This window comes from Anabrus simplex, chromosome 5 (genome assembly GCF_040414725.1).
Source record: "Anabrus simplex isolate iqAnaSimp1 chromosome 5, ASM4041472v1, whole genome shotgun sequence".
Lineage (NCBI taxonomy): Eukaryota > Metazoa > Arthropoda > Insecta > Orthoptera > Tettigoniidae > Anabrus > Anabrus simplex.
This window is the reverse complement of record NC_090269.1, coordinates 42647248-42670668: the sequence shown is the minus strand read 5'-3', so window position 1 is coordinate 42670668 and position 23421 is coordinate 42647248. Positions and strand designations below refer to the sequence as shown.

Here is a 23421-nt window from a genome sequence, read left to right as displayed (position 1 = left end):
TTACACGGCGTACACATGCACAGAACCACATCCGCCACCAAAATAGTCGCCGTTGGTCGTTTACCACTTAAGCAGAACCACATCCACCCTCAAAATAGTCGCCGTTGGCATTTATGCACGTTTGCCAACGTTCGTATAGCTGCTGGAAGCACCGCTGAAAGGAAACACCATGTTTCGTCTCCAGTTATTATCCGGTTGAGAAACGTCGGATCATCATCAGTACTACTGATGAAGTCACCACAAATCGTCGTGCGATCATCACGTTGGTCTTGCGACAGGATTCGTGGCACACTGTGCCGGGTAACACGAGACATGTTGAGGTCATCCGTGAGAATTTTGTGGCAAGTATCATGGCTGACCCCTATTGCCGCTGCAAGATCGTCTACCGATTGGGAGCTGTTAGCACGCACCAACGTTGCAACTTCTTGGATCTTGCGTTCCGTTCGAACTGTCTGTGGCCGACCAGTGCGCACTGTCCCGTCCTTGCACAAAACGTCGGTGCCACCTAAACACAACACTGGGACTCAATGCGTCCTCACCGTAAACCTGCTGCACCATTTCAAACGTTTCGGCAGTGGTTTTGCCTAAATTCCGGCAGAACTTGATGTTTGCCCGTTGCTCAAACTGTGACATGTCAACGTCCGACGGGCGCATTCAAATCACCGTCACAACAAAGACCGTACGTCTGCTTCTATTGAATGCACTCAACTGTCTCTTGCAGGGACGAGAGACTAACTGGCATGGTACCATACCACGGCGCCACCTATGCGCTATAGTGCACCACAGCGCCATCATGCAGTCAGTCTCAGAACTTAATGACTGTACTATGTATAAGAATCAAACTAGTACTCGCGTGTGCACAAGTCAATGAGGCAGTGACAGATTAAACCCTGAGGAAAACCTAAGGCAATGGGGGCTGCATTGCTAATTTCTCCTACTAGGTACCAACCCACAATTTCATAAACTAATGTTATTACAAAAACAATAATCATCATTATTATTAATGTATTAAACAAATTAGCATATTTAAGAGAATATTAGGACCAGTAAACAATTCTTCTACCGCTTTTCCCACACTGTGGTGCGGTCACGGATGCGAACTCACACACTCATGCAGGTTTAATCATGTTCTACGACCGAACGCCCTTCCTGACGCTAACCCTGTATGGAGGAATAATCACTACTGCATGTTTCTGTGGTGACTGGTAGTTTACGAAGAGGAATGTGTTGGAATAAACACGAAGAATCAGTACTCGAGTTATTGGAATTATCCAGACGTGATTAAAATCCCCAACCTGACCGAGAATCAAACCCGTAACCCTCTGAGCCGAAGGCCGTGACCATTCAGCCAATTTATGTTTAATAATATTGTGTCATATTATTTAATAGTCTTAGCCCGGCTCCTTGGCTGAATGGTCAGCACTGAGGTCTTTAGTTCAGAGGATCCCGGGTTCGATTCCCGGCCGGGTCGGGGATTTTAATCACGTCTGGTTAATTCCTCTTACCTCGATGATTGGATGTTTGTGTTTGTTCCCAACACACTCTTCGTTTTCACACAACATACCAAACTACCAACCACTACAGGAACAATACCAAACACATCCTTCCTCATAGGATCGGCGTCAGGAAGGGCATCAGGTCCTGAAACAGGGCCAAATACAACTGTGTTACACATTTAGCACCTGTGACCCCACCAGGGTGTAGGAAAGGTGGCATAAGATTTTTAATAAACCAACAAAACCTGAGCCATACACTTCCCCAATTTATTTATGGTGAAATCACTCAGGATATCCTTGATACCCAACTTTTGCAAGACATCTTAATCAGTTAATTTATAACTGTTATGTTTTTCAGTCTGCCAAAACTAATTTTGAGCAATAAATAACAAATAATAATGATCTACAGTTGTGATGGCAGTAGTGCCAGACCTGTCACTTAGATCCTTCCCAACAGAGTAAATATGGCCAAGACCATCACAGCTCAACTGGTAAGAGTATCTGATGGATGAAAAATTGAAGGTTTGTGGGTTTGAATCCCACTGGTGTCTGGCTGACCATTTTTGTTCTGTACTTAACATCTCTTCAGTATGTACTTTATGTACTTGACACGACCTAATAATATGTTGAAAGTCTACTTGGAGTATCTTTTCTAAGTTATTCAGCCACTCCTGAATATTACAACTTTTTCAAGGCACTAAAGGACAGCTGATGGACACTCAATAACATTAAATGAATTCTTTATGTACCCACACAGATGTGCTGTTATCATTATCTGGCAAAAGAACACAACTCTACCTATCCATCAAGATATTGCTGTAGGACTGAAGCTCCTAAAAAATCAGGATTGCCACCATTCCAAATGGCACAGATACTCATCAGCAGAACTTATAATGGAAAAGCAGAATGCCAATTTGTACGGAACAATGCAGCTCTGAAGGAGTGGCAGATACACTGACTGACAGAGCAAATGCAACACCAAGAAGGAGTGGTCAGAACTTTATGCCAATTGCAGGGTAGACTGACGTCACTGAGGTATGCTCATGATGTGAAATGCGCCGCTGTGCTGCGCACGTAGCGAACGATAAATGGGACACGGCGTTGGCGAATGGCCCACTTCGTACCGTGATTTCTCAGCCGACAGTCATTGTAGAACGTGTTGTCGTGTGCCACAGGACACGTGTATAGCTAAGAATGCCAGGCCGCCGTCAACGGAGGCATTTCCAGTAGACAGACGATTTTACGAGGGGTATGGTGATCGGGCTGAGAAGGGCAGGTTGGTCGCTTCGTCAAATCGCAGCCGATACTCATAGGGATGTGTCCACGGTGCAGCGCCTGTGGCGAAGATGGTTGGCGCAGGGACATGTGGCACGTGCGAGGGGTTCAGGCGCAGCCCGAGTGACGTCAGCACGCGAGGATCAGCGCATCCGCCGCCAAGCGGTGGCAGCCCCGCACGCCACGTCAACCGCCATTCTTCAGCATGTGCAAGACACCTTGGCTGTTCCAATATCGTCCAGAACAATTTCCCGTCGATTGGTTGAAGGAGGCCTGCACTCCCGGCGTGGCGTCCGCTCAGAAGACTACCATTGACTCCACAGCATAGACGTGCACGCCTGGCATGGTGCCGGGCTAGAGCGACTTGGATGAGGGAATGGCGGAACGTCGTGTTCTCCGATGAGTCACGCTTCTGTTCTGTCAGTGATAGTCACCGCAGACGAGTGTGGCGTCGGCGTGGAGAAAGGTCAAATCCGGCAGTAACTGTGGAGCGCCCTACCGCTAGACAACGCGGCATCATGGTTTGGGGCGCTATTGCGTATGATTCCACGTCACCTCTAGTGCGTATTCAAGGCACGTTAAATGCCCACCGCTACGTGCAGCATGTGCTGCGGCCGGTGGCACTCCCGTACCTTCAGGGGCTGCCCAATGCTCTGTTTCAGCAGGATAATGCCCGCCCACACACTGCTCGCATCTCCCAACAGGCTCTACGAGGTGTACAGATGCTTCCGTGGCCAGCGTACTCTCCGGATCTCTCACCAATCGAACACGTGTGGGATCTCATTGGACGCCGTTTGCAAACTCTGCCCCAGCCTCGTACGGACGACCAACTGTGGCAAATGGTTGACAGAGAATGGATAACCATCCCTCAGGACACCATCCGCACTCTTATTGACTCTGTACCTCGATGTGTTTCTGCGTGCATCGCCGCTCGCGGTGGTCCTACATCCTACTGAGTCGATGCCGTGCGCATTGTGTAACCTGCATATCGGTTTGAAATAAACATCAATTATTCTTCCGTGCCGACTCTGCTTTTCCCCCAACTTTCATCCCTTTCGAACCACTCCTCCTTGGTGTTGCATTTTCTCTGTCAGTCAGTGTATTTAACACCAAGAACCCTTCTGCTGGTTTTGATCTTCCACATAGAACATGAGTTGCTTTGAACAGATCTGAACCAATCATGGACAACACAGTTCACTGCTTTATAAGTGGGGTATGCTTACTTCCTCTAACTCTGACTGTGCCACATAAAATGTCCAAGAGCATACTCTGAACCACTGGACGACTTCATGGTAACATGTACACATGCCATATAACGGCTGGATAAACTGGACATATGCCTGTGAAATCCGTAGAGCTAAGCAGATTGTTAGAATAGTTTGCTCCAATTCTGTTATATATGTGTGTGTGTGTGTGTGAGAGAGAGAGAGAGAGAGAGAGAGAGAGAGAGAGAGAGAGAGGTGTGTGAGTGTTATTCACCTAAGACATAGGTTTTCAACCAGTGTGCCGTGGCACTCTAGGGCAACTTAAATGACCTCCGAGGGCACCATGGAGTTTTCAGTATTAGCGATAAAGAAAACAGCTGTGTCAACTTACAAAGAAAATGTACATAATTATTCTTCTTCTACCACTACTCTTACTACATTTTTCCCATACCTGTGTGGTCGTGGGTGCGTACCGTAGATTACATGTGGATTTGGTTCTATTTTACGGCCGGATGCCCTTCCTGACCCCAACCCTACGTGGAGGGATGTAATCACGATAATGTGTTTCCGTGGTGGTACGTAGTGTAGTGTGTTGTCTGAATATGAGGAGGAAAGTGTTGGGACAAACAGATACTGTAGTCCTCCTGAGCCAGAAGAATTAATGAGATGAGATTAAAATATCCAACCTAGTTGGTAATCGGAACCGGGACCCTCTGAACCAAAGCCTCAGCCAAAGAGTCGGACTGAAAATTTACTTTATTCATAATATATTTTAAATATAATTTTCCTTTCATTTTTTAAATATTCAAAAGAGACTTTATCTGTCTCTTTTTATAACTTACTAAAGGTTTTGCATACTGCACATTGTATGTATGAGTGTTTTCGTCATACGTTGGGTAGTATAGTTTTTTAAAAGATTCTTACAATGTCAAAATATCGACAGTTTTTACTCGGTATCCTACAGGGGAACCACAGAAAAATTTTGTGGGTCACGGGAGCCATGGGTTCTAAAATTTTGAAAACTACTGACCTAAGATGTTACACTGAAATAACTTCTTATCCATTAAAGATATCGATATTCTGTTTTCATATTCTTAAATGGTATTAAGAGCCTCACGAAACATCTTGTTACTTTTTTCTCTGTTTTGTGATATCAACACCAAGTTTTTTTAATGTTACTATACAGCAGTTATTTACAACCCTAGCAGAAAAGATCAAACTGTTACAAATTCATACAAGCAATTAAGTTACATCAGGCAATAAATACATTTAGAAATATCTGTAATAATTCAACTTGAGATTTTAGTGGCTGAGAGTGAGCAATGGTCACACAAAATCTGCTCTTCGTCTTGATTTTTAAAAATAATTTTATTTTTATTTAGTAGTAGTCAGATACAGGTATGAAGTTCACAATTTTGCACTGATTGTAACAATATAAAATATTAACAGTAAGAAAAAACAATAAAATTTAACAAAGAAGGTACTTAATGTTAAGAGTTCTTTAGAAATTAAATAACAAACATAACAATAATGTCCGTGTCACTAGTAGTGTTCTGACCAAGTTATCAACAGGGAATCAAGAGCCTACTCCTTTAGCGTATATTTCAGTTTGGTTTTGAAGAAATGATAGGGAACAAAGATGTCATTTTCATGTAGGGCATTTGCTATTGTGGGACGGCAATTAGAATATGGAATGTTGCTGGAGTGTTAGGCGCACACAAGAAATATGGAATGGTAGTCTATTTCGGATCCTAAATGGATGGGCATGTAACGGGAAGCGAGGTAAATAAAGATGTACATTTAAGAGTACCATTAACAGTTCTGTGAAGAAAGCAGAGAGCCTCAGATCCAAGATATTGAAATATGACAGAATTTGGTTGGTATTATACTGTCTCAGGTCAGGGTTACAGGCTTTAATAATGCACGTACAGAATGAGAATATACGGTTTATGACATTTGTGGGGGCAGGTGATGACCAGACGGGAGCAAAAATCAATGATAGGAAGAATAAGTACAGAAGTATAATTTAGTAAATCTCAGTAAATCTGAACAAAAGTCCAAGAGACCTCATGGCACAGGATTTAACTTGGTCTAGTTGATAAGAGAAATGTAGTTTGCTAACATAAAATATTCCAAAATTTTTGACCTGAGTAACAGCCTTCAGTGGAGTGCCATTTATTTCATACCAGTGGGTAAGCTCATTTTCATTTAGGCACATAGACTTTTTAATGCATTTTTCAGCATTAATTTTCAGTTTCCATCTAATTATCCAGTCGTAGCCCAAGTCCAAAGCATTTTAAATGCTATCACAATCACTGGAGTTTACTATGTTCTTGAAAATTTCGAAATCATGAGCATATAGTAATATGGAACATGGAGTCCTATTTATGTCATCTGTGAGGTCATCTACAAAGGGAGAAAACAGTACAGATGATAGAATTCCTCCTTGTGAGATGCCAGATGAGACATTCAGCCATGAGAAAATAGATCCAGGAAGTATGACTCGCTGTTGATGGTTGAGAAAATACATGAGTTCATCGCAATGTACCGAGGCATAGGAGCACAGTGAAGCAGTGACAGTAAGCACAGTGCCCAACATGGTGAGCAGATGTAGTCATCCCAAACCAGCGGCATGTTTACGCCTAGAAACTAAATAGGACTGAACTCCCCAGCTATATACATGCTCAGAACAAATAAATAAAACAAATCAACTAGTAAATGAACCTGAACTCACCAGTACTTACAGAAAATGTTGAAAGTGGTCTCCTTGAGCTTCACATTTCATGAGATATCGAAACACACCTTGCAATTCATGGACCTTGATGGAACCACAATGTTCCTAATTTTGATTTAATTCTTCTGCAGTTGGAGAATTATTCCTGTAAATTTTTCCTTTGATATTTCCGCATGGATAAAACCGCAGGTGCTTAAATCAGGTGAACGAGAGGGCCATAAGCCTTTGTGATGATCTGATCATCATCGAACACTTCCTACAACCATCGCAAAATGCTAAGCGCCGCGTGAGCCACTGCACCATCCTGCTGTAAAAAGCCGTACTTTTTTTCTTCTTCAATCAGTTCAGCAAAAAAGTTTGAGAATGTTGTGAATATAACGGTTAGAAGTAATTATGCCCTGAAAAAATATCAGGCCGATAATTCGTCGGGCACTAATAATGCAGCATACACCCACTTTCATGTTGTGCAGATGTCTCGACTGTAAAATGTGCGGGTTCTTTGTATCCCAGATCCTATTGTGAAACGGCATATCCACTCAATGAAAACATGCTTCGTCACTCATAAAAAGAAAGTTTAAATCCACTATACCATCGAGGACACTATTCATTAGCTAACTGCAAAAATCTTAATTAATCTTGCAATGAAATCTGCAGGTCTGAATGGACTGAATGAGTCTGGTAAGATTATAAATATAATAATTTTGTTGCATTACGTACTGATGAATGTGAAATATCAGTTTCCTGAGCTACTCTCCGAAGCGACTTATGTGGACTGACTTACAGTCTTGCCTGTATATCTTCTAACTTCTCTTGTGTGAGAGCTGTTCTCCTTCGCCTTTTTTTAAAATTAGTTACGGAACTACTACTATGCCCCTCTTGAACGAGTTGATGCACATAATGTTTTGATGGTACTGTACAACTGGGAAACTGTCTACGAAATTTTCGAAGGCACCTTTTAACTGGTTTCTTCTTCTTGTGCAAATAACACTCGATCAAAAATATTCTTTGTACCGTAGTGTACTTATCTATCGCAATAATAACCTTACAACACACCTTTAAAATACCAATTGTTACTAGGGAACTGTGCAACAGAGCTAAACATCCTGCTGTCTCAGCTGTCAACATTTTCTATCAGCCAGGTTTGACGCAAGTTATATGCCACCCGCTTGGGGATTCCCATGGCCTGTAAACAGAGGTGAGAAATCTTAAACTGTATCCCCTGTAGATTTTTATGAGAGTTAAAAGATTGCCATGAATATTATACCTGTGGGACAGTTTGTATATGAGCAGATTGTGGTTTATGGAATCAAATGCTTTTGCTAGATCAATGTAAATTACATCCTATTGCATCCTGTTAGCAATGGGTGAGGTAGCGTATTGATTGAAGACAGGTGTGTTGTTCATCTGTCAAGAAAGGGGCTATGAAATACAACGGGCAGGATTGTAAAATTCTTTCAGTGACTACTGAGAGGATAGATGTGATTGAAATGGGCCTGTATGAGGAGGGGTTATGTCTCACCGAATTTGTGAATAGTATTATCACAAAAACATCAGGAAAAGATCCAGAATTAAAGAACTGATTGAGAATAAGAGAGAGAGAGAGAGAGAGAGAGAGAGAGAAGAAAGCATAAAGAGTATGCAATACTTTTTGACAAAAATTGGACTTAATTCATCAATGCCAGTGGCTCTAGAAGTCAGAAGACCAAGAAGAATGTTAAGAACTTCATCAGGCAATGTTGTTATACTTGCTAATGAGTGATAACATGTTTCTTGTACAGGTGGAAAGAAAAGTTCGGAATCAGTCAGAATTGGGGAGAAGGTTCAGTGAAAATATGCACTGAAGTGATGTGACCTCATTTAGTATGAAACTGGTATATTATTTTCATTCATGTTGTCTGGAATTCTAGGAGTTCCTTTCCGTGAAGATATGCGGGTCCGAAATCATTTAGGATTCATCGTTAAATTTCCTGTCAGTGCTGCTACATAACTACTGTATTCCTGCTTGAGTTTTTTGAGAGACAGCGAAGGTGATGAAAAAACATTACGGGTGTAAATACTGAGATGGTTTTCCAAGGAGTCCAAGCATGCTGTTTATTCTGGAGAATTTAGTTGAGTCTTTAATCCAGGATGGGAAGCGATTTGACTGAGGCTTAGTGAAACGTATGTGGTCTTTAATTGTAATAATAATGTTGGTATGTAGGTATGGTGAGAAATTGCCACCGGATGTTGTCATTTATCATACCTAATGAAGTCGGAAAAATTGGAAGAGTCAAGAAGTTTAAGTACCTTGGTGAAGTAATCCAAAAACAAGTAGAACAAGAAGCGACCCAATATCTGCATCCGGAAATTAGAGTGAGCTTTCCAATTGACTAACAACATCTATAAGAAGATGCTGAATTTCAGAGTCAAATTAAGACATTACAGCACTGTTGTTAGACTAGAATCCTTATATGCTTCGGAGACCCTGTGCATGAATCGAAAAGGGCTAGTCAATCAACTACTTAAAAGAGAATGCAGGCTACTATGGAAGAACTTCGGCAACAGATGGTTTGATGGGCAGGTTCGACTGAAATCCAATAAAGAAGTATACAGCAAGATGGAACTGATAACACCAATTAGAAAGAGAAGATTGCTGTTTTATAAGCACGTCTTCTATATGAATAATGACCGGCTCACAAAGAAAATTTCAAAAATTTTCTGAAACCGAAGGTATTTAAGTTGAGATGGTTCCAAGAGTGTGAGAAAGATCTGCGAGAGGTGGGCATTACGGAGGATGAAATCAATGACAGGATTATTTTCAGAAGGATGGCAAAAAGCTATCAGGGCTTTATGGTGGAGACAGAACCCAGAAGACGGAGAGGCCCTTTACCAGAGGAGGGGAAGAAAGTGCTGATCGACGGACTTAAGAGATACTGGCATGATGTCAAAGCCAGCAGACGAAAATGAGACTGGTTGTTAACATGCAGTTCATAGAGGCTCAATTCGGAAAGAAAAAGAAAAAAAAAGAGTGTTAATAATGTTATTTGCTTTACGTCCAACCAACTACTTTTACGCCGGGCTGAGTGGCTCAGACGGTTGAGGCGGTGGCCTTCTGACCTCAACTTGGCAGGTTCGATCTTGGCTCAGTCCGGTGGTAATTGAAAGTGCTCAAATACGTCAGCCTCGTGTCGGTAAGTTTGCTGGCAAGTAAAAGAACTCCTACAGGACTAAATTCCAGCACCTGGGCACCTCGGAAAACCGGAAAAGTAGTTAGTGGGAAGCAAAGTCAATAACATTAATATTATTATTATTTGAGCCCCTTCAAACCACCAGACTTAGCCAGGATCGAACCTGTCAAGTTGGGGTCAGAAAGCCAGCGCCTCAAATGTCTAAGCAACTCAGCCGAGCAGGTCTTTAATTGTAGGGAACAGCATACTGTAGAAAGTACTCACAGAGCAGTTGATGTCACCATATGATAACAAAGTGGTCCAAGATAGTGAACAAAGGTCTTCTTTAATTGCATTCCAGTTGGACTTACCCCAAAGTGAAACCTGTCAACCAGCTGATGGGGAAGGCCTACTGTGTTGCACTGTAGGCAGCAGAGGTGAACACACCTAGGGAGTCACGACAGACAAAAACAGGCTGTGGCCGACTATTACACTGACATCCCCGAGGCAGGAGAAAACTAGGTCCAAAGTAGAGTTCTTCCTGGTGGATTTTTTTGCTATTTGCTTTACGTCGCACTGACACAGGTATGTCTTATGGCGACGATGGGATAGGAAAGGCCTAGGAATTGGAAGGAAGCGGAAGTGGCCTTAATTAAGGTACAGCCCCGGCATTTGACTGGTGTGAAAATGGGAAACCATGGAAACCATCTTCAGGGCTGCCGACAGTGGGGCTCGAACCCACTATCTTGAAACTAACCGCGAAATCATATGGATTTTGTGTACTTTATATTGGTGTCAATAAAACCCCATGTCATGCCAATCATGTGTGTCAATTATTACCTCTCTACCTCCAATATTCCATGAAGTACTGCCTCGTCAAACGTTAATAGACTTTTGGGTCACGCTGTATATCAATGTCAAAAGAAAGAAGAAAAATTGAAACTGATAATTAGGAAAATGAGGGCTTCATTGAGGAGTGTAAGAAGTAAAGAAGTAGTGAAGACATGGTCATGTTTCTCACTTGGCAGCCAGGCTGGAGTGGAGGTAAGTTGGTCAAGCTTCAAGCACAGAAAATACTAATTTACATTTTGCAAAGCACCACTCACTCACATTGACAGATGATATAAAAAAAGTTTCACTCACACGGAAGGATACAATCTGAAGCAAAAAGATCACTGCAAACAACACTAGTACTGAGAAGAGACGAAAAAGTAACGGAGCAGCATTAGCGCGTGGCTGCTTATCAGCTGCTATCTTGACAGGTTCAACTGTAATAATAACAGGGAGATGAAAAGAGTAATGGAATGGCCCTTAGCTAGGTCAAATGGAACCTCTCCTTCAAAGCAGCAGCCATATTGTTCGGCACCATGGCTGGCTGGGGAGCAGTGTGAGCTAGTTGCTAGTCAAAAGTTTGTAGTTACCCAGTGAGTTACCTGTGACAAGATGCCAAATGTAACCGTTGTTTATCATGGGCCTTTGTTGTGTGTATATGTGAAACAATAGAAGTAACGGGAACAGAAAACCCGGCATTGCTTTTCATCGGTAAGTTTTCTTATAGTAGGCTAGTAGATATCAATCGTAGACAAGCATGTTTATTTTTTCATGGAGAGAAAGCCGTTGCTCTAATATATGAATACTGGTGTAGGTTCCCTAGAGAACCCAGACACTCGGGCGCTGTGGACGAAGGCAGTTAAGAGGAACAACTGGACACTTGGTGTTCATAGTATTATTTGTAAGGAGCACTTTAGCCCTGACCAAGTCAATACTACATAGAGTACTTATCCAGGCCGAGACAGAGAGAATGCCTTCTCGAACGTATTCCCTGCCTATCCCAGCTACTTACAGCCATCAGTGCTTAAGGTAATTATCACTTGAGGACTTAAATTAAGATAATGGCTGATTTGTTTTATTGTTATGTTTGGATGACATTCAAAATAATAATGGTTTGCAGAAAATGAAGGAACCCCAATCCAGGGATATTGACACACTCGAGCCAAGTAAATCCAGCTCAGTCTGGTGGTATTTGAAGGTACTCAAATACATCAGCCTTGTGTCGATAGATTTACTGGCACGTAAAGCAAGCTTCAAGCTTTCAGGTGCGAAAGGTGAGAACATTTCCTATTTTATTTCAGGAAGAGCTTTGAACACAATATACTCCTATTATATTTCGGTAGTCCCCATTTTAACTAATAATATTCTCATTTGTTTATTCAGGGTGTTCAATCCCTGGACAAGCAAAATGCAGAAAACTTTGAACATGCACAGTGTCAAAAGAAAGAAGAAAAATTGAAACTGATAATTAGGAAAATGAGGGCTTCATTGAGACGCACGACAATGATCATTAAAATTTTACGAAGAAGAAATGCTAGGGTGAAAAAAGAAAGCAACAACTATGAAAACTTTATTTCATGACTTGAAATCAATAGGCTTAATTACAAATGAGTGCGCTATTCAGCTTACTTATATTTCAGGTGTTCAACTAAGACACTTATGCAGAGTGCAAAATGGAAAGATTCAGGCAACAAAAATTAGAAAACATTTCACCAAAGTTGCATAGTACAAAGGACAATAATGCTCCCAGTTGGAATGTAATTGCACTGCTTGTTCTTGTTAATTTGTGGTCTGTGAGCAGCTTTAGTTGGGTCAAAAGTACAGTTTTATTTGTTGCAATTTTGTGTACAGTGTAGTATATTATAATTAGGTGCCTTGTGCTTGAATAGGAAGAAAACACAGCTACTGTTAACCACATTCTCCCTCATTCAGTAGCGCACGGCTATGGCAAATGGGCGTGGCCTCAAGGGCTTCCCCGTCCTGCGAATTGGGCCCAATTTCTCCACAGGCTAGCTGTGGTTAGTGGCCACTCCATTACTCTTCTCACCCCTCGGAGTTATAATCACTGGAAGATGACAACGATAGACATACTCTGAACAGATGCTGGAGAAGAGGAAGAAAAATTCTGTACAAGGATGTATGATGAAAAAAAAAAAGTTGGAACAAACAAGACATATATTTATCTTGACTTAATGATTACTCTCGCATTCTCTATATACACAATCCATTGTTTTTTAAAACAGACCTTGCATAAGATTCAAACTGAGCGACAAACATCACATTTGACAATATGTGGGATGAATTTCTGGATGTTGGAACACCATGAAGAGCTAAAGCAGATGCTACATTATGACTTGAAATACAGTTCACATAAAATATAAGTTTTATTTTACATAATAAATTTATCTCTATGGCCATGATGTTTTAGCTTTATATCCCTTGTATTTTTTCTTGTACAGCAATCCAGTAACAATAGTTGAACTTTTCGGAAAAGCACTCACACCACCAAATTTTGTGTCAGTATCTGAAAGAAAAAAGAACTGATATTATCTGATATTATAATACACACACAAACACAAAACAAGACAGTTTTCCTGCCATAAAGCTCCACAATCTGGCCTGAAATCATATATTTGGAGAGAGCCCACTATGTTGTATAATCATTTAGTTAATGGTCGATATCTTCCTCTTACAACAGTAATAAGTAGGGCCGGATGTTTAAGACCTAAAAATAGCCCAAATAAGCAAGCAAATATGACCTAAAAAGTGATTAAATATGACCTCAAAAGTGACGAAATAGGACCTCAAAAGTGGATAAATATGACGTAAAAATTACAAAATATGACTGGAAAATGATTAATCAAAATATGGACATTTTTTAATAAATTATAAATCGAAAGGGCAATTCCTCTGATACATATTTGTTAACTTAATTCTTTATTCTTACTTTCATATTAGACTAATTTTCTGAATATACATGTTTAGCAGTTATTCACAGTCTGTTGTCCTTGGTTCACTTATCGAACATTTGTGAATACATAGCTATAAAGTACCGGTACTAAGATTATCAGATCACACAACATTTTAAAAGTCAAAACATGTTTGCACCCTGCAGTGGTGGTTTGAAATACGACAAAACTAGAAATCAATCTATTTTTTAAATATTTTGGAAAGTTCAAGCCCAGATTTCATTAATGTTATTAAAAGCGTTAAAGTTTGAGTACCACAAAAGGAATTAAGTAGATTTCTTTCAATACATTATGGTAAGGCGGCATGGCCTATAGTGCAAACTAACATATCTTTTTTCATTCTTCTCCACAGGTGGAACTGAAGTGTATGAAAATATTCATCTTCAAATCATCAGGCGCGAAAGACCTCCGATTATCACTTAACACATTATTGTAAGAACAGAAGCTCCTTTCTATGGCACAAGATTATTGGTGCAAATTGAAATCATGTAAAAGGAGCAGTGAAGCCTATGGCCTTCATTCTATACAAATGGTATTCCACTTGTATTAACTGCAGATGTGATGCCGAGAAGCAGTATTGTGAACACTAGTTCGCATTCGATAAGTTGAAGATGATTTTGCACAGCTGCATCTGTCGACAGACTGCCGAAATATGACGTTTCTACGAAAATGGGTCAAAATATGACCTTATGACAAAAAATAGCCAAAATATGCATTTATATAACAAATAAAAATCACTTAATTGTGATGATTTTCATCTGAGTTGCACCAAAATCCAATCAGGCAAGAAAATTGAGACAAGGAAGAAATATGACTTTTCCTAAACATCCGGGCCCTAGTAATAAGTAATGAAATAAACAGTTCAAAATGCAAATTCTCACACATGTTTATAATGGTCGATTATCGATATTTCTTAAATAATCTATATACAGTAGAACCTTGATAATTCGAAATCGGTTAATTCAAAATCTCGCCTAATTCGAAGAAGCACTCGTTCCCGGAAACATGAGGTACAGTTGTGCATGTTATTTAAATTGTTCAGTTTGAAATACGGATAATTCATAATATGCAGAACAATGTCGGTCCCATTACCAAAATTCAGACTTTTAATTCAAAATTGCCTTTACATTTTACAAAAATTGTATTTTACAGAGTATTTGAAATTAAAAATTTCTACGCATCATTGAATGAATGCATCTTCCAGAATGTCCGCAATTCCACTCACTTCGGTGTGTCTACAGTGTGCTTCATATGTGCTAAGTTCAAGTGAAATTGTAGTTCTTTTGTATTCAGCGTTTGAAGGAATGCCACTATATCACGTAGCAGGCAGTGTGTGGAGAAATATAATCCACGAACACTGACGATACTTGGAGGATGCTAATTAATTCAGTATTTAACCACCTATTCAATACAATAAATTTTTTTATACAATTAGGAATTGATTATTGTTACCTTATGAATGTGAGACATGTTTCGCCTTTCATAGAAGGCATCATCAGTCACTGTACCTCCTCAAGGTTAAATCAGGCACCTGATTTAAAATTAAAGTATAATTACTAACCCCCTCCCCCATGGCACTACAGCCCTTGAAGGGCCTTGGCCTACCAAGCGACCGCTGCTCAGCCCGAAGATCTGCAGATATTACGAGGTGTAGTGTGGTCAGCACAACGAATCCTCTCTGCCGTTATTCTTGGCATTCTAGACCGGGGCCGCTCTCTCACCGTCAGATAGCTTCTCAATTCTAATCATGTAGGCTGAGTGGACCTCGAACCAGCCCTCAGGTCCAGGTAAAAATCCCTGACCTGGCAGGGAATCGAATCCGGGGCTTCCGGATAAGAGGCAGGCACGCTATCCCTACACCACAGGGCCGGCATAATTACCAAGATCTATTATTAACATTTTTACAATAGGAGCAGTCTAAGGAAAATAATTCAATTTGGTATTAATGTGTACAACAATAATATCAGTCATTAGCTGTTGATTACTAGTTGTGTAAGGAACATATACAGTGCTTAGTAGCAGTGGTCTGTTTTGAAAATTTAAATATTACATTATTTGGAATGTTAGGAAAAATATTCCAGCGATTTGAGAGAATATTAAATGAGACCTTGTTCATAAGTAAAGTCGTAATAATTGGATAAAGTATCTGGTTGAAGTCTTAGGTTCGAGAATTAAGGCCTGCAATAATTGGTGATTTAATTTGGCGTAAAAGGAAAAAAAAATACAATATTGGGCATTACTGTGTATAACAACATTATCAGCCATTGGCTGTAGATTATTAGTTGTTACAAAGGTACATATGCAATGCTTAGTAGCAGTGGTCTGATTTGAAAATTGCGTGAGGTTATGTTTGCCGGTGAGTTATCCAAGTACATTATTTGAATATTGTAAATTCACCTTATTAGATGGATACATTTTAAATTTTTTTCCCCTTTTTTCTTCCATGGCATTTGAAAGGTTTAAGCTGTTAATCAAGGTTAATTGCATGCAGTAACGGGTCTTAGAATACTTGGTGACGCCGCAAGGGTTGGCATTTCTGAGTTACGATTTGGCGGTTAATTCGAAATCACGAAATTCGAAGTCTGATTTTTGCGTCCCAACGACTTTGAATTAACGAGGTTTTACTGTACTTGACTGATGCAGTGTACTTGTGTTTTAGAAGATTGTCCATTCCTGTATGCCAGCTGCTGTTTCTTCTCACTGTCATATCTGTTTACAACCTAAGCTGTTCCCAATATCCCCAGTGTTCTCCCCAGAAATTTTCATCAGCCAGGTGGCACGAATGAGTAGCCGGGTGGAGAAAACTATGTAAAAAAACATTAACATGATGACATTTCAATTTATTCCCCTCAGGATATTAACAGTACTATCAGACAGGTAAACATTAACTACAAAACTGAACTACTTTAGTGTCATTATCACAAACAGGACATAACACAATATTCTGAACTTATAGTTTTCTACAGCTCGTTCGTAATCGTGGAACACTACGGCTTACCACTCTGTTGCTGTGGAGGGCCATACAGGTTTGTGACGTCATGTGGAATCGAGCACTCGCATGCGATTCCAGGGTAATCCAGGCACCACTAGTGCACACTATGTGATAGTTAAACTCAATATTTAAACTCCCATGTAATTGATGCAAACATGCTGATAATAAAGATTTATCATGTAAATAAACAGTTTAACAGTATTTAAATTTTAATTTGGAACACCCAATGACTCAAATATGTATTAATATTATCTAACTAGCACATATATCTAGGTTCTGGTAGCCATTAAGAAGGTCCTAAGGAGAACACTGATTCCCCTTCTTCATCAGTTTAGATAACTGTTCCAGAACATTCTTATCCACACACCACACCATAAATTTCTCGCAACTCAACAACTGCATCAAAAATACAATCCCCTTAAAAGTATCTGTCTGTTATCAGCACAGAGGTTGGTTATATTCTCAAATAGCAACTACCAGAGGTTAAGTGGTTATGGGAAACCAAAGTTGGCGCTAAAATGAGGCAAAGTAGGCAAGATAATGAGTGAGGTAGTTCGCCATTGCTTTCCTTACTGTATTAGCCTGGCAGTGGTCGAGTGGTTGTTGGCAAATATTATATTTTTCTAATAAGTAGTTAACTTAAATGCATCTGTCAATGGTATGGAAGTGTTCATGGACATGTTCCTTATCACATAATATGAACACAAATACAGTAGTTATTACAGCATTATTTTCTGGCATAATATCCAAGTCTGAGAATTATGATGTGTCATTCTGGAACAAAAGTGGTTGCGTCATGAGCATTTTGCTAACTTGTTCAATTGCAAGCTGTCCAAGTATTGACTAGGCGGTAATTTAATCTCATAAGTAGAATTTGTTCAATTACGTTAGTGGTTGTGTGCCAAACATTTCACTCTCTCCACAACCAATGCTAATACTGGTTTGGTTTGTTGTTTGTTTTGTTGTTTTATTCCTTTCTTTTGTTTTATATTTGCCAAAATGAAGTGGACTTAAAATGTATTTTTTTCCCAAACATGTAATGCATAAATATAATATAAAGGATAAATGTAAGGATTTGTTTATAAATAACACACTGTAAAATTATTAATATAAATACCCCATGGAAATTAGACAAATTGTAACTCACAACAACAAAAATATTACAGATTTTAGTTACCATTTTATTCCTACCGGAACAGTTCATTTATCATAGTCGTCTCCGGCCTGCTCGATGTCACAGTTGTTACAAACATGTAGGGTGTGTTCCTTATAAATTGGCATGAACAGAAGACAAAAACGCCTCAGGGGCATAGTGTCACGGAGAAGTTCAGGTACAGTGCCGTCTGTTGCCCAAAAATTCTCTGCATTTGTACACGAGGCATTCAAAATTGCAGTCAAGTAAGGAAGACCAAAATGAGCCAAGAGATCTTCCTTAGGTGCCCTAGGCAACTCTTTCTTTTTTGTATTCACCCTTTATCTGTGCCATTTTAATGTTTGTCTCAGGTTGATGTGTCTTGTCTTCGATGTGTTCGGCGAACAATGGATGTTCCACACTGTGCAGTTGCCCTTTTCAATATAACGCGGCACTGGTGCACATTGCTCCTCTTCCAGCTCTTCTCACAATACCTCTGAAACAGCAACATGATCACTGTTTTCTACATGATCTCTCTCGCCCTAACTTTCACTGTTATAGGCAACACCAAATTGTGCCAAATCAATTCCACCAACTGTATTTCCTACTTGCTTTACTTCATCCATCCATTGAAGGATTTGCTGTCCTTGTGGATAAGCCATTGAATAACTATTTATTTACATTTTGCTTTATGTTGCACCGACACAGATAGGTCTTATGGCGACGTTAGAACAGGACCTAGGAGCGGGAAGAAAGCGGCCGAGGCCTTAATTAAGGTACAGCTCCAGCATTTGCCTGGTGTGAAAATGGGAAACCATGGAAAACCATCTTCAGGGCTGCCGACAGTGGGGTTCGAACCTACCATCTTCCAGATGCAAGCTCACAGCTGCGCGCCCCTAACCACGTGGCCAACTCGCCCGGTCACTGAACATACATTATCATTATAGACCATTATGCCTTTCAGCGTTCAGTCTGCAAGCCTCTGTGAATTTACTAAATGTAGCCACCATCCTCTATTTGCAAATAGTGCTGTGGCCTCATTCAATCCTATATCTCTTATCTTTAAACCGTTAGAAACCAAATCTAACCATCATTGTCTTGGCCCCCCTCTACTTCTCTTACCCTCCATAACAGTCTATTATTTTCCTAGGAAACCTATCCTCCTCCATTCACCTCACATGACCCCACCACTGAAGCCGGTTTATGCGTACAGCTTCATCCATCGAGTTCATTCCTAACGTAGCCTTTATCTCCAGATTCCAAGTGCCCTCCTGCCTTTGTTTCCACGTGTTTGTACCAGCAATCATTCTCGCTACTTTCATGTCTGTTACTTCTAACTTATGAATAAGATATCCTGAGTCCACCCAGCTTAAGTTCCCGTAAAGCAAAGTTGGTCTGAAAACAGACCAATGAAAAAGTTTCGTCCGGGAGCTGACTCTTTCTTACAGAATACTGTTGATCGTAACTGGGAGCTCACTGCATTAGCTTTACTGAATCTTAATTCAATCTCACTATATTACCATCCTGGGAGAACACACATCCTAAATACTTAAAATTATCTACCTGTTCCATCTTTGTATCCCCAATCTGACATTCTGTTGAATTTTTTACCTACTGACATCAATTTAGTCTTCGAAAGGCTAATTTTCATATGGAAGCTTGGTAAAGGAAGTGACTGGAGGGAAAATACTAGGCAAGGGCCCAAAGGGTGGACTGCAAAGCTATGAAGAGACCAAGTGCACTGCTCAAGACCTGAGCAAAACAGAGACGGCTAATCACAGACAAAATAGTTGCTGAAAGAAAGAAAGAAAGAAATAGGATAGAATCACACGTATACTGCAACACATTTCAGATATCTAGGTGTTACATTTCAAACACCAGGAAATTTGTTTTCTTTGAATATTAAGGATAGAGTTAACACCACCATGAAATCTATAAATCATTACATATCATTTAACAACTTGTTGCTCACAACAGCTATTGAAATTTTTCATCTAAAGATCAAACCAGAAGTAGTTTATGGCCTTGAAAATGTATGGAAACATCTTGGAAAGAGGCTACTATATAGTACAGAAAAGGTGAAAATGTCCTATTTGAAGAGAGTGCTTTGTTGATCAAAATACACTCCATCTTTTCTACTCATATATCAGCTGTCTAGGGAACTATTTTTCATTGAAGAGTTGCTGATGAATCTCCTACTAGTTGAATCCTATCAAAATTCTGTATTGACTGTTTGTGAGAACCTATTTATGCATATTTGTGTGAAATCAATAATTTATCATTAAATATAAAGGAGTATCATCACCATCACAACATTCTTTTCCTTCAGGAACATTAACTAGTGAACAGTTGAATGTGATCACAATGACAAAAGGGTGGGATGACAGAAACTTCAATTCAAAGATTCCACAACACAACTTGAGGAATAGTAAGCAAGCAATCCATATTTGACCTAAACCTTGAATGATGATGTACAAAAGACTACATCTTTCTGGATACAGTCACAAGTTGAGAGAGATGCTTAAATCCTCTGTATCTAATATGGCTTGGATCTGTGCAATGTGTCTGCATAAGTATAACTTGAATTTAAGTTCTTGGAGTGTTGTCTATTGTGAGGGTGAAGTCTAGGATGTTTAGAATGTTTATGACCTATTGGACCCATATTTTGCTATATGTAAGATTTTGGAGTGTTCAATATGCTGGAAAAATATGTTGGCAAGTATGCTTGAAAGAAGTGAGGCCATGTGACGTAGAATATAGAGTTTGTTGTCAAACATGATGCAGAGGTGCCAATCTTTGGAGTGCGTTATCAGTAATCTCCTCAATCTAAAAATTTTGATTCAAATCCATACTCTTCTTCTCTCAATAATGGCACGTCTTTTGCCCTTCTCGACGGCAGTGTGTTCTAAAATATATCATATTACACAATAAAATGTGTACACCACCTTCTAGTACTGTGAAAAAAAAACTTTGTAGCTTATTCGCACGCAGCAGCTGCTTTTCAGTGTAGGTCTTCTTGAAGTTTCCTTCCCCACTGTGATGTTTTCGCCTTCTGGACTAATAGCGATTCCAATGTAGATATGCTTAATGTTAGGCCTGAATTCTATCTGATTTTTCCTATCAACACTGAAAACTTCTGTGAGAAAGTTACTGTGAGGTACACAGTACTGCAAATACAACATTACTAAGGTTCCACAGTGTAAAGGAGAAGAGCTCCTTCATTCAAAATGAGTTTCACAATGCTCATGGGTTACAAAAGTAACAGACAATCAAATAAGTTTAGTTGCTGACTCACAAGCATGGAAAACAGGAGGGTTGAGCAGTATACTCGAAATAATAAAATGTTTTTCATTCCTTCTTTTTGCAGAAATGGTTTTTCTTAATAATGTCGCTTTTCCATAATTTTTTTGCCTTTGACCGTAATCGTGAGGTGAAATCCGTAATAATTACTGACAATCCGTAATTGTTGGCACCTCTGCATGATGCAAGTTCACCTTGTGCTGATGTTTAGAAATTTTATTATTTTTGTTGTGCTTCTTTTAGTGTGTTCTTCAGTTATACCTAATGTTTCTACAACAGATGTGATGGTATACATTACATTTGTTTCAAATAGTTCTCACTGTGGATCAGAGGTAGAAGTAGTATATTATTATCTGATGGCGCAAAATCTTACCTGCACATAAAACGATATGTGGGCAAGTCCATGTACTGCAGTGCGAGTGAGAGGGGAGGAATGTTCACTTCGTTAGTTGCTAAGGAAGTATTCGAGCTGGCTCCTCATAACTTTAAGTGTATTGCAGGTTAAGATCTCCAGTGAGCAGCACAGTAGTAATTAACTCCTTCACTACCTTCCTCCCTCTCCAAGCTCATGGCTCCACGCAGGTTTGAGCCATCAGGTAGTCATCTACCTCTACAGTAAGATCTTAAAATGCCAGAATGTGGGTTTAAACCTGGCAGATGCAGTACAATACCACTCACCGAACGCAAAAGTATGGAAGTTCAGGATAGATGATGCAATAACAGAAGGTTCAGCAAGTAGAGACTAATCAACTGGTACAATTTATATTGGAGACAATATGGCTATGACTGAAGACAAAATTTTACTGTCTTTCAAAGGTTTTCATTCAACAAATGCAACCACAGGTTAACAAAATAAAGAACAAATTCTAGCATTTGATTTATTTAAACCTATGCTGTATTTAAATAGTAATAATAATAATAATAATAATAATAATAATAATAATAATAATAATAATAATAATAATAATAATAATTGTACCAGGCGGTACACCTCCACGCCGCTAGTTCAAATATTGCGCCAACTGAAACTCCTCTACAGGAGTTGTCTGAACTTTAAAAAATTGTATCAACTCACTGTTTCTCCAAAGATGGCTCTGTGTAAATTTTGATGTGTTTTTGTTTGTCATTTATCAAGAAGTGTGGATGTTCCCTACCAGATGTCTCTACAAAAACTATGGTAATACACTCTGGTGCAATGGAATGAACTTTCTTGAAGAAATTTTGTTTTCAAAAGTTTTGTCTTTACTAAATTTACTAAATTTTGTTCTGTCATTTGTGGGTTGGCAATATAAATCCTTTCTTTCCGCCTGTTTTGAATGTAGCCAATCAGGAATTTCTGTAATTAATGTTCCACCAATAAGGTGTTTCTTCCTCGTCTTGTGTATTAGTTTTTGCTGTTATCCAATAAAAGTCTGTGGGCGGGTTGTTATCATTCATGAAAGGTCTCGAACTTTCCACGAGGGTATAAAAACTGCTGATTTTCTTGTCTCCTGGCCACTTCAGTAACATCTTTCTTAGTGTGTGGATATGTAGCAGGGTGCGGAAAGCGCCTCTTTCTTCGGGCAACAGATTTCCAACAAGGTAATGGCCTTTTAACATCTGTTTTTCTTGCTAGCTCAGCAGTTTAACTCTCGGGGAGGGTTCGAAACCTTTAATATGTAACCAATTCCTTTAAAATGTAAGTTACTTTTCAGTATATATAAAAACTTCAAATCCCTTTTCTATAAAGCAGTGATAGAGAGTCCTCAGACTTACTCAAAATTCTACATTTAAACCTCCAAATGTAGAAATTTTCATTAAATAAGAGGTTGAAACCTTCCCCTCACACTATCCACAGGAGCTGTCACATATTTATCAAAATTCTGCCATTACCTTGAGGTGCTGGGCCTTCTTCACACAGGCCACGTCCCTGCCTCTCTTAGGACACACCACACTCAAAACACTGGAGCAATCGAGACAATACAGCCCTAAAGCACCCTGCTTTTATAGTATTTTTAAGGGGAAGCTTCCAGAATTATGTACTGATAGGCTGGATTCCTGTACACACTCCCAATTTTAATTGGCTAGAGGAAATATTTACAAGTTTCTTATAGGTGGATTACAATTGAAGAAGGAACCAGCTGAAGTGTTGACAACTTCAGTACAAAAACAAAACAATCCTCAAAACCTAAGGTTTGCCAACTGCCAAAATAAACATTCCTTTATGAAATAATTAGAGTTCATCCCACTAGAGGGAGCTGTTGTGTGGAAAGCAATTTGCAGCAAGTCTAAGACCATCAGTGGTAATGTGGATATATACGATGATCATTAGACCGTTGATGGCCTATGCTGCAATCATCTG

General features: G+C 39.6%; 1 protein-coding gene across 1 annotated transcript in view; it reads right to left on the bottom strand.

Moving 5' to 3' along the window:
* Positions 1 to 12861: 12861 nt before the first annotated feature.
* The window catches only part of LOC136874304 (large ribosomal subunit protein mL50), a 48045-nt gene continuing 37485 nt past the window's right edge, over positions 12862 to 23421 (bottom strand). The window contains exon 5 of the mRNA XM_067147946.2: positions 12862 to 13211. Coding sequence (XP_067004047.1) covers positions 13096 to 13211 — 116 coding nt within the window. The 3' untranslated portion in view covers positions 12862 to 13095. The remainder of the gene's footprint in view (positions 13212 to 23421) is intronic.